This window comes from Aedes albopictus, chromosome 2, assembly GCF_035046485.1.
Source record: "Aedes albopictus strain Foshan chromosome 2, AalbF5, whole genome shotgun sequence".
Lineage (NCBI taxonomy): Eukaryota > Metazoa > Arthropoda > Insecta > Diptera > Culicidae > Aedes > Aedes albopictus.
In genome coordinates, this window is record NC_085137.1 from 247,098,308 (window position 1) to 247,110,836 (window position 12,529).

Sequence of the window (12,529 nt, forward strand, 5' to 3'; positions counted from 1 at the left end):
AGAAATTATGGACGAGGTAGGTAGCATAAGTAATATTCCATGGCCTAATATTACATAGTGATTTATATTGAAAGGTGCATTTTTGGAATAAGATGGAAGAAGAATATGGAACCATAAACCCTCACATATGAACCATTTTGAAAAAGCAAAACCTATGTAGCCAGTCGCAGTCACAACTAACGGTCGAATCAATTCGACAAATAGAGCAAGACATGCGTATTATGGCAGACTACTTACGCGAAGACGCATCCGCTGGTGGGACTCCGCTCGTTGAAATTTATGGGCCAGTATACGCCAAACAGCCAGAAAAATTCCGTTTCCTGGGCGGAGAAGTCATGTGTCTCCTCGATCTGGCTCGTATTATGGAGAGAAAGGGTATCAAATATTTCATCAAATCAAAATGTAGAACAATTATAAGCATTGAAGTACACGGCGAAGACGCAGAATTGCATTCTCGCACTTTATATGACAAAATAATGTTGCACTTCGCTTCGCAGTAAGTATTTCTTTTAAAACTTATACCTATTGTGAACACTTGTCAGTTGATTTCCTTCCATTTGCATAGAGGTATACTTGATACAAGCTATGACGAATTTCTGGAACAGTTAAAGGAAACTGACATCAAAATTTATACCAATGGCGACGGAAAATTTCGAGCGGAATCATTGTGTCCAATGTGCCAGGTAAATGGAAAACGGACAAAGATATCATTTACCATGGACGAACGTGGAAACTGGCACATTTACAGTCTCACCAGACACAGCAATTCGATGCATTTTCAAATGCCAGAAACTTCAATACGAAAGCGACGTCGAATTAATGCACCACTATCGGCAGCAGATTTGAACCGAACTGATACAGAACAGGCTGGGAATGATGTAGATTTATTAGAAACGGTGGATTCTATCATTTCCTATGACCCGTTATATTCTTCAGAAAATGAGATAATTGATTTGAGCGGATCGATCAAGGTACAACGTAATCTGGAGTTTTTAGAGAAAGAAAGAATTCATGTAGATGGTAATTCTTTTATTTATGTCACAGCACAGAACCAGAATATATATATAATTTGTTTATAATTTACAGAAGTGGTGAGTACACTCTGGGACTGCAGAAGTTATCCCTATTACCCAAGCAACACACATGTTATAATAGAGTTACGACAGCGCAAGTTTTGGTTGTATAGAAGTTTATTTTAAGGTACACCGGGGCAAGTTGAAACGGGTGGGGAAAAATGAAACACGAAGTTTTGAAATAGATTTCAATACAATTTAGAAATTTTTCCTTCGCAAAGAGATTGTTTGAATCAAAAACTATGTGTTATGACGATCAAACTGTTTATCATCATTAGAAAACATCATTTTAACTCCCTGTTTCATCTTGCCCCACCCGTTTCAACTTGCCCCGGTGTACCTTACGTAATTCTAACATTGTGTTGAAATTACGTAAAATAAACTTCTATACAACCAAAACTTGCGCTGTCGTAACTCTATTATAACATGTGTGTTACTTGGGTATCGAGACGCGCGATGTAACTATTGAGATCACGTAAGACTAAAATTTGCTATATATCGAATTAGTAGTTAGTTGTTATGTGTGAATTATCAAAATGCAATAAAAAATTAAACTTTAAAAAGAGTTTAATTTGCAGTGAAATCGATGGAAACCCCAATCAATCTAACAACGAGTTGGTCGGGCAATCTTTGAGTAAACCTACAGCCTTATTCGACGTTCATAAAAATTTGAACAAACGATGCGAGCTACAAAGAAAATGTGGAGCACGTTACACTGAATATGAGCATGATGTTGCAGCTTATTTACTGCTGACCTCTGGAAAAAGCGCATACACATTTAACAAAGCGAATATGTCACTCCCCAGTGTCAAATCTGTCCATCGACATATTTCTCGGCACACCTATGATACCAGAGAAGGAGTGTTGATGATAAACACTCTTGTAAAATACTTGAAAGTCAATCATTTTCCAAAAGCTGTTGCATTAAGTGAGGATGGGACATCCTTGTCTCCCAACCCAGAATATTCCGCTCGGACAGACTCTGTGCGTGGCCTGGTGGCGCCATTCGATGACAAGGGAATGCCAGTGCTTGACTTTTTCAAGGCTTCTTCTGCAGCAAAAATGATGAAAGATCTGAAGAATTACACAGTTGGAGAATATTTATATGTTGTTATGGCGACTCCGATGTCCGTGGGTGCATCCCCGGTTTGCAAATTGTACATGTGCAGTGACAACAAGTTTACGCATCTCCAAGTTAAACAGCGGTGGCACTATTGCGGATTTTTAGAAAAATTTCCACTCTGCGGAAGCCGCCGAGTTCTACCGCAGCTGTCAAAGTCCTACCGCAGGCTTGAAAATCATCCCATCATTGAAACTGAAGGCCAAATCAAAGCATGCTTGCAAGGTGAATTGAACTGAAAACCAACAACAAACAATGATCGTCGGCGTCGTATCCAAGGCATCGCTAGGGCTCGCTTAGGTAGATCGATGATACCTCAGTGAAAATCAGTAGTCTGACAGCTGCGGTAGCTTTTCGTTCTACCGTAAAACGGAAAGTTTTCTCTAAATTAGCAGTAGGGTATCGCGCTACTTGGGCGGTGGTTTTCTTCGTCTGTTATTTTCGTCTGTTTTCCACTGTAACTCGGTCAATTTTGAACCGATTGACTTGAAATTTTGTACACGGGTAGATACTATACCTATCTCACCGCATTCCAAGAATTGTGTCAATTGGTTCAAGATTGACTGAGTTATAGTGGAAAACAGACGAATATAGAAGCCACCGCCCAAATAGCGCGATTCCCTACGTGGAATCCGAACTTAGAAAAGCTGGAGTGAAAGTTGTGTCACATGCATCCGATTGAGATTCACGTCTCACACTGGGGCAGGATTGAAAATACACGGAAAAAACCTCTAGCTCGTCGAGATGTCGAGATACGTACTTGGTGTCTTCAGAGAAAATATTTCTATGAACAAGGTCGATATTCTGAACGGTAGCATATTTTTCTTACGTTATTCGCATAAAAGTCCTATAAGTCATTTTGACCATTTTGATTTTCATTTTAGCGGTATGGTGTCTTCGGCAAAGTTGTTCGGCTATTTATGCTAAAAAAGTTTGCCGAAGACGTCAAATTTCCAAAGCCTACTGTTCTTGAGATATTTGTCGTTTTATAAAATACCTACCTAAAATCGAGTTTTTTTTTCATAAAATTACGTTTGCAAACAAATTTAATGTCCGTTTTCGAGTTATAATAATGAAAAATACTAAAATAAAACATATGTAAAATAAATTAGTTGGAAAAAAACAAAAAATGCATTGATTTGTCATAGAAAGTTCCTGAAAATCACGCAAAATGTATATAGGACGTTCTTGCAGTCGGGCAAGTTCGGGCAAGTTTTTTCATCGGCGATCACCTAAAAAATACATAAGCTTTCATGTAAATTTTTTTCACCGACATGATATTTGATGTTTTTTTTTAAATAGCGTTCAAAGTTTACTGTTTTGTGTGAATTAGTACAACATTTTTGCACATATTTTACCATGTTGTATGTGGCCAAGTGAACCATGAGACGTATAAATGCAATCTAGTTACAGGTTTAGTCACATTTAAGCTCCAAACAAATTGTAAAACACAAAAATGTCCTAAACACGTCATTTAGCCTTGGTTTTATCATTATCTTATATAATTTTATTCAATAGAAATATTTTTTGTGTGTTCAATGATCCAAAAACTCACTTTTATTGGCGTTTCGGACATTTTTGTGTTTTACAATTTGTTTGGAGCTTAAATATGACTAAACCTGTAACTAGATTGCATTTATACTTCTCATGGTTCACTTGGCCACATACAACATGGTAAAATATGTGCAAAAATGTTGTACTAATTCACGCAAAACAGTAAACTTTGAACGCTATTTGAAGAAAATCATCAAATATCAAGTCGGTGAAAGAAATTTACATAAAAGCTTATGTATTTTTTAGGTGATCGCCGATGAAAAAACTTGCCCGAACTTGCCCGACTGCAAGAACGTCCTATATACATTTTGCGTGATTTTCAGGAACTTTCTATGAGAAATCAATGCATATTATGTTTTTCCCAACTAATTTATTTTGCATATATTTTATTTTAGTATTTTTCATTATTATAACTCGAAAACGGACATTAAATTTGTTTACAAACGTAATTTAATGAACAAACTCGATTTTAGGTAGGTATTTTATAAAACGACTAATATCTCAAGAACAGTAGGCTTTGAAAATTTTACGACTTCGGCAAACTTTTTTAGCATAAATAGCCGAACAACTTTGCCGAAGACACCATACCGCTAAAATGAAAGATAGCCAAAATGACTTATAGGACTTTTATGCGAATAACGTAAGAAAAATATGCTACCGTTCAGAATATCGACCTTGTTCATAGAAATATTTTCTCTGAAGACACCAAGTACGTATCTCGACATCTCGACGAGCTAGAGGTTTTTTCCGTGTATTTTCAATCCTGCCCCAGTGTGCGTCTATTGCGAGCAATGAAGGAAAGAACAAGACTTCCACATCCACGAGCAAACTTATCGTATGGACAATATTTCGTTGGAAATTTTGATGACGATGTAGTTTGCATCCATGACACTATTCACCTTGTAAACAAACTCCGACATAGTTTGCTCAATCCAAAAAAGAAAATGGTTGTTGGTAATTTGAAAATTAGAAATTAATTGCGTTCAATTCTTCTTATATTTTTCTAAATTATCTAGGGAAATGCGATGTGTCATCCGATTACATAAAGCAAATGATTGAAATCGGTGAAAAAGTCATTCACAGGATGAATCCGTCAGGCTTGAATCCAGCGGATAAAATGAAGTTTGATCCGTCTTTGAAATTAATGACACCTGAACTTATTGAACACCTGACAGACATAGTACCAGATTCTATCGGCACAGCAGTATATCTAAAGATAATAAGGTTGATATACGTTTCATTTACCGAGGAAAAAATGTCACCAAAAAAACGAATAATCTCAATATGGTTGGTTTTGCCAGATTCATGTAAAACGTTATACAATGTAATTTGTTTTATTTTATAGGACTGCGTTGTTCTTTGTTCGAGCCTGGCGTTGGCAGTGCCTTGACTCATCTCGAAGCATTCAAGAATGTACAACTTCCAACGTGTATTGGTGCTTAGAATTAAACGCTCATGAAATGATTCACTATCTGGTGAACTGTCGTGACAAAAACGCAGAAAAGCAGTTCGTAGTCCAAAATCTGACCAGCCAGCCATGCGAGACTTCGTTTCGTGAGCTACGCTCAATGACGACCATCAATCACACAGCGGTAAATTTCACCATGAAGGATCTCGAGCAGAGGATGCAAAAGCTGCAAATGAAATTACTGATTGCTCATCGTAGAAAAAACATTTTATGTTTTCCTAGCCTGCGCAAACAGGCCTCCAAAACTTGTCCATTTTTCGATCTGCCAAATGATGATGAAATCGCTGAATCCATTTTAGCAGCCGAGAAAAACGCAACAGAGCTTCTCATTTCAGTCGGATTTGATGAAGATAAAATCAAGTTTAGTCACAGTTTCATTATACGTAACTCTAACAGACCACTTGATCTTGAATATGTGAATGTTGATGAAGAGAGCTCAGATGGCTCGTCAGATGGTAAATAATTCAGAAATTTAATATTGAATATTTTTTTTAATCAATGTTATCTTCAGGTACCAACTGTGAAGCACTGGTTTTAAACAATCAAAATGAAGAACCTGTCATCGAATGTGCAACTAAAGTTTTTCCTAAAACTGGCGGAGAAAAGATTCTAAAACGTTGCAGTACAACGAGGAACAGGAACATTTTAAAATCAGGCGAATTACGGGGAAAGTTGTTAACATCTCGAAATCGAAAATGCTGTGGGTCTTGTCTTCTGGACGTCTTAGGAGAACAAATGATCGATTGCAGCGCTTTCATCGCATTCAAACAGCATCGAAGAAAAGCGAAGCTGAATAACCTATTGATTTAGAATTGAACTTTCATTACCTTCCATATTTTCTGTTTAGCCTAGTTTTATTATTTGATGTTGTTTTCTCACAATTTAAAAGAATATTTTCAATAAAACTCAGTTACGTTTCTTGTTATTGCTTATCCAGATTGAATTTGAAACAGGACGAAAGTAACATAATCGGGTTCGGGGACCCTCCCATCTACGAATATTATTGCACTTTTTTAAGCTTGGACATGAGATTAAATCACAGGCTAGCAAAATGTGGTCATTATACTTGCAAGTTTGCTACTTCAATTCGGTGAACGGAGGGTTGATGAGTTTTCTTATCGTGAGATGTTTTCGCAACTGATAGTGCGCCCACGAAACGTGATTTTTCCAAAATTTCTGTTATATAAGCATGTCGCGTGCGTGGGTTAAATAGAGTGGATAGGCAAAAAGAAAGCTAGAGGATGCTGACGAATGGAGACGCATGGCTTTTAATCGTCTTTTATGAGATAGTATTTTACTAATAAATTAAATTAAAGAGATCCATTGAAAAAAAATGAATAGGAATTTATTACTGTAAAATATATTGGTGTGGTACAAATTACAGTTGTATTTAAATTCAGTGCTCCTCCCTCTTTCATAATTTACAACTATCCAGAAGCTCTCTTCCGGTATCGTCATTTTAGATAACTCCTGTTAACTCGTATTGACAGTGGATCTTATCAACTTCAATCTATTCAATGTGTTCACAAAACAAGCCGCTTATTTTATGATCAATTAAGAAGTTGGCAACAGACAACTTGCTTATCATGAAAAAACGAAAGGTTGCAGTCATTAATACACTGTATAGAAACCCGAACATATCCGGCAATCACCTATATTAACAGATTTCTCGGGTAAAGTATCGGGAATGACAGATATGATTTTTTCACTACTCGTAAGCATCAAAACAAATGCAGGGTTGCCAAGCTTAATATATATTGCATCAATTGAACTGTGGCACACTGTGGCACACTGCGGCACAACGGGCCACTTCGTTACACTAATTGGCACTCTAAAAAAATATGCAATAAACGAAAGAGTGCAAAGCGACTCTCCCCTTGCCAAAGAGCTAAAGAGAGTATTTAACAAAAAGTAAGCACGCAGCCATTTTCTCTCCCGGATAGTCCAGCTCAATGAGAGTATATTACAGGTGGGGAAGAAGAAGAGATGGCTATGTATTAGTAAGCAAAGAAAAATGTAAACACAAATAGTGACGTCACTATTTGATACGCGTTCTTATGGGAACACGCTTTACATGTACTGCCCATAACTGCATATTTGTAACATTCGTAGTTTTTGTCAATATTGAGTTACTCACAGAAAAAAATATGTAATTAAAATTCAGCGAGAAATCATGCACATAAAGGGAATGCTAAAGTTATTGCACTTTTACATGAGATATAATGTAAAATTACATTATCATCGTGTAAATTTCCGCCAACCATCGCGTAAACCATCATGGACTCCAACCGATTACATGACTATTAGCGGAAATTTACACGATTGTAACGTAATTTTACATGATATCTCATGTAAATAAGCACTAACTCTAGCATTCCCTTTATGCGCATGATTTCTCGCTGAATTTTACATGAATATTTTTTTCTGTGTACCGGGGATCACCTCCGAATCATCAGTACTTTCATCCACCTAAATGTACTTAATCAGTTTGTTCTATAAAATGTGAAATAAATACCAAGTCATTTTGTCTCATTGTCAAATATTAACGAATGTAATCGCATAACAGTCACATTGGGAATACACACTGGCCTCATAGCGTACCATCAATCATATTTTGGTCTAATATATTTTTCTACCAATCACCTAGCATACAAGAAGAGCTGTAGAAGATTTCATTGCAAAAGGATCAATTTTAAATTTTTGTCATTTTTTTAAATTTCGATCCTTTCCCATATAGCTCCTCTTCTTGGCGTATCGTCCTCACTGGGACAAAGTCTGCTTCTCAGCTTAGTGTTCTATGAGCACTTCCACCAAAGTCCAAATTATTAACTGAGAGCTTCCTCTGCCAATGACCATTTTGCATGTGTATATCGTGTGGCAGGCACGAAGATACTCTATGCCCAAGGAAGTCAAGGAAATTTCCTTTACGAAAAGATCCTGGACCGACCGGGAATCGAACCCGTCACCCTCAGCATGGTCATGCTGAATACCCGTGCGTTTACCGCCTCGGCTATATGGGCCCTTATAGCAAAGGTTGCAAATTTCGAGCTCCATTTTCTGCCATGCCTACTTTTGTCGAATGTGACTGTTATGCAGTTATGGGCAGTAGTAGTAGTGACATGTTTTGCACCAGACACGGATCTCACGCACACGAAGTATCTTCTTCCCCACCTCTATTAGACTCTCATTGAGTCCAGCTCACGGAAATGTCAATTCCAATCAGCAGGTGTTTATTCACTTGTTTTTCTATCAAGAAAAGTTTGTCCCTCCTGCATGATGGACCGTGATAGGTGGACAGGAATTGCGCGATGAGCGTTGGATGCATATCGCAATCCTGAAATACCCATCGAGGATAAGTGGACACCATCAGACTCCCTCCCGCTGGCAGTTTTCGGATCAAAAACTGCCAAAATTCCAGAGTTCATTGCGGCACAAATATTGTATTGCAGCTGGAGCCAACGGAAGCCTCACTAGGTCCCTGCTGCAAAAATCTTTTTTTTTTGGGATCTTGCTTGGATCTTGCAGATATTGTTTGCGAAAATCCAAGAATCTCAAAGCTCCAGAATGAAAGACTGATAGCACGCACCATGCAGCTTGAATTTTCCAACAGAAAGAGCAGCAGAACCCGTTGGTTGGCTGCCCAGCCAACAAATTGATTCACATAACTCTGCTACAACTCTGCTAAGTAAACTCTTATCCGTCCAAAACACATTGTATAAGATGCACCAAATATGCTCTATTCGCACAAATTTGGAGGCCATATACGTACATTTTGAGAAAACCACTTTGAGTTATACAATTTCAGGCGAATTCATTTGGCATGTAATATAACTTCTTTGTATAACTTTGCTTGGCAATATATACGATTTCATTTTCACATGTTCAAATATAAAAAAGGAAGTTTCCAAGCTTAGGTTTTCCGACCTGCCGCTCATTAATCAGATACCCTACCACTGTGTCAATCACTAACTGTTGTAGGATGTGGAATTTAAGCAAATATAAATAATTAGATGACCGGTCTGAATAGCCACAAGGGCCAGTATTGGGTGATAAAACTGTGCACCAAAACCCATCCAACAATGTTGTTGGCATTACTCAGTCGCAAGTCAGCTATGTGAATATTTATTTGTTCAAAAAGGATTGCTTAACATACTCAGATTTGATCTATCCGTACACCTTTTGGAGTTCATATGCATGTACTGACAATATCATTTTGACACAATTCTAGACAAATTCATTCGGCGTTTTATATAATTTCATATATAACTTAGTTTGATGCTTTATATGATCTCTTTTACACAAACAATAAAATATCAACAAGTCGTGTCAGCCTATTGATTAAAAGTATGAATGTTAACAAACTTGGTGGTGAAAATGCGTGCAAAGTGTAAAACAGATTTTGGTGGTCTCGTAAAAATGTATAATTATGCTGATACCAGGCTGTGCAGCAGATTCAGAATGCATAAACCGTTCGGGGATCGGGATAAACATCTAACTAGAACAGCACAGCTGCTGATCCGCGATACGGCTGGGCTGGGACTTGTACAGAGCTGTCCTTGGAGCTGCTAGTAGGAAATTCAGGTAGGTGAATGGGAAAACTCGCCTGCATCTGTATTTATTCGAGTTAAACGATGTGCCTAGCGAAATATTTTCAGAAATACTTAATTTGTATCATTCAGTGCCGCTCCCACCAGGTTTCGGCCCCGTATAACTTTATTTTTACAAATATGACCTCATATGTAATCTCGCATTTAAGATTACAATTGAGTCGCAACAAGTGCATTTGAAGTTGTTGAAGAATGTCAACTTAAAGTTGTATAATTGTTAACGCGTAGTTACAATTACTAATACTGCCAAATTAAATCGGAAGAAATTGCGGACTTCATATATGATTTCACACAATCTGCTATTGCACCTAATATAATTCTAACTTAATTTGTTCATCAATATAACTTTAGACTAACATGCTTATATGACTTCTGGTTTGCTGGGTGTGTATGCAACACGTTTCACCCAGGATTCCTTGGAAAGATCTTCTCCAGATGTCTATTTTCCATTGCTGTGGTAGAACATCTTACCGGGGGTTTTGTACTAGTTTTCTGAATATTCCTGTCTGAAATCTACACAATATATTCATTACGAAATTCTTCTTTATTCTCCGAGGGATTACCAAATTTTGCAGTAAATTATTCTTGTAAAATTTCTACAGAAATGCCTCCAGGAATTGCTCCAAGAATTCCTTGGAACTCTCGAAGCGTTCTTCCAGAATTATTTTCTTTGATTGGTTCAGGGATTTCTTCAAATCGAACTTTAAGTAAAGTTTCTCTGAGAATGCCTCCAGAAATTCTTCTAGGAATTCCTTTAGATATTCGTCCTGTATTTGCTCCAGAAATTCCTCCAGGAATACTTCATGAGATTCTTCTAGAGAATCTTCTGGGAATACCTTGGAAAATCCTTTAGGAATTCCTCCAGAAATTCTTCCAGAAATTTATCCAGAATTTGTTTCGGGATTTGTTTGACAAATTCCTCTGGGAATAAAACTAGAAATTATTCCGGGAATTCCTCCAGAAATTCCTTTTTGAATTCCTCCAATTATTTCTTCGGGAATTCTTCCAGAAATTTCTTCGAATATTCCCTCACAAATTCTACTGGCAATCCTTCCATTGGTTTCTCCAGCAGTTCTTCTAGGAGTTCTTCTCGGAATTTCTCGAGAAATTCCACTGAAAGTTTATCCAGAAATTCATTGAGGAATTCCTCAATAAATTCCTCTGAAAATTACTCCACAAATCACTCCAAGAAATCTTCTAAAAATTGCTTCAGGATTTTTTCCCTTAATTCCGCTGGGAATACCTCCAGAAAAACATAAGTGAATTCCTCCAGAAATTTCTTCGGGAATTTCTCTAGAAAGTTCTTGTACAATTCCGAAAATATCTCCAGAAATTCCTCAGGGAATTCTTTCAGAAATTCATCTGGAAAATCTTCATGAAATTCCTCCGAGAGATTTTTCTCGGAATTCTTCTAGAAATTTCTTTATGAATTTATCCAGAAATTCCTTCGAAAAATCATCAAGAAATTACTCCAGAAATTTCTCCAGAAGCTTCTCCAGGTATTCATCCAAAAATTCCATCGGAATTTCATCAAGAAATTACTCCAACTACTGCCTACTTCCGTCTGAATTTCCTCTTGGAATTCATCCAAAAGTTTTTCAGAGAATCCCTTCAGGAATTCCTCTGGGAATTCCTCCAGAAATTCGTTTACAATATCCTCCAGAAACACTTCAGCGAATTCCTCGAGTAGATCCGTCCGGAAATTCCTCCAGAAACTAAATACTCCGGGAATGCATCCAGAAACTCCTCTCGGAATTCCTCCCAAAAATTATTCTGGGAGTTGCTCCAGAAATTCTCTTTCGGGAATTATTCCAAAAATTCTTCTGGGAATTTGTGGAAATTCGTCCAGATATTTACTCGGGAACTCCTTTAGAAATTCCTCCAGAAATTGTCCGGAAATTCTTCCAAAAATTTCTCTGGGAGTTCATCCTAAAATTCTCATAAAAATTCCTCTGTAAATTCCTCCAGAGATTGCTCCTGAAATTTCGCAGAAATTTCTCCAAAATTTTTTGTAGTTTTTCTCAAGAAATCCCTCAGGGAATTCTTCCAGAAATTCGTTCGGAAAATCTTCCAGAAACCCTTCAAGAAATGTCTCTGTAAATACATCCACACATTCCTCCGGTAAAACTTCCAGTAATTGCTCCAGAAATTTCTCCAGGGATTGACCCAAGACATTCCCCCTACAGAATTCTCAAGAAATGCCCTCTGGGATAACTCAAGAATTTTCTCTAGCGAATACTCAAGGCAGATATCCTCAATCTTTTTTTCTGGAAATCCTCGAAAGAATTCCTGGAGAAATAATCGAAAGAATTCCTGGGGGAATCCCAAAAGAAATTCCTTATATGAACTCCCGGAGGAATCCGCAGAGGAATTCTTGCAAGAGTTCTCAAAAGCATTCCTGGAGGAATGCGCAAACGAATGCCTAGAGAAATCAACAAAAAAAATCCTAGATGAATTTCAGAATGCATCTATGAAAGAATTCCTGGAAAATCGCCGTAGGAATTCCTGGAGGAATGCCTGAATGAATTCCTGGAAGAATCCTCGAAGGAATTCCTGGGAGAATCCCTGAAGGAGTTCCTGGAAGGAATTCTTAGTGCAATATCTGAAGGAATTCCTAGTGGAATCACTGAAGGAATTCTTGGAGGAATCCCTGAAGGAATTCCTAATGGAATCCCTGAAGTGGAAGAAATTCCTGGAGGGATCCCCG

At 37.6% G+C, this 12,529-nt stretch overlaps 1 protein-coding gene across 1 annotated transcript; it reads left to right on the top strand.

Annotated features, from left to right (window-relative positions):
- Positions 1-636: 636 nt before the first annotated feature.
- LOC115264969 (uncharacterized) lies at positions 637-5,678 on the top strand. The gene is given in 6 exon segments (XM_062848054.1): positions 637-683; positions 1,652-2,284; positions 2,815-2,880; positions 4,523-4,701; positions 4,764-5,034; positions 5,093-5,678. Coding segments are annotated over 6 exon segments (1,782 nt in total).
- The last annotated feature ends 6,851 nt before the right edge of the window (positions 5,679-12,529 follow it).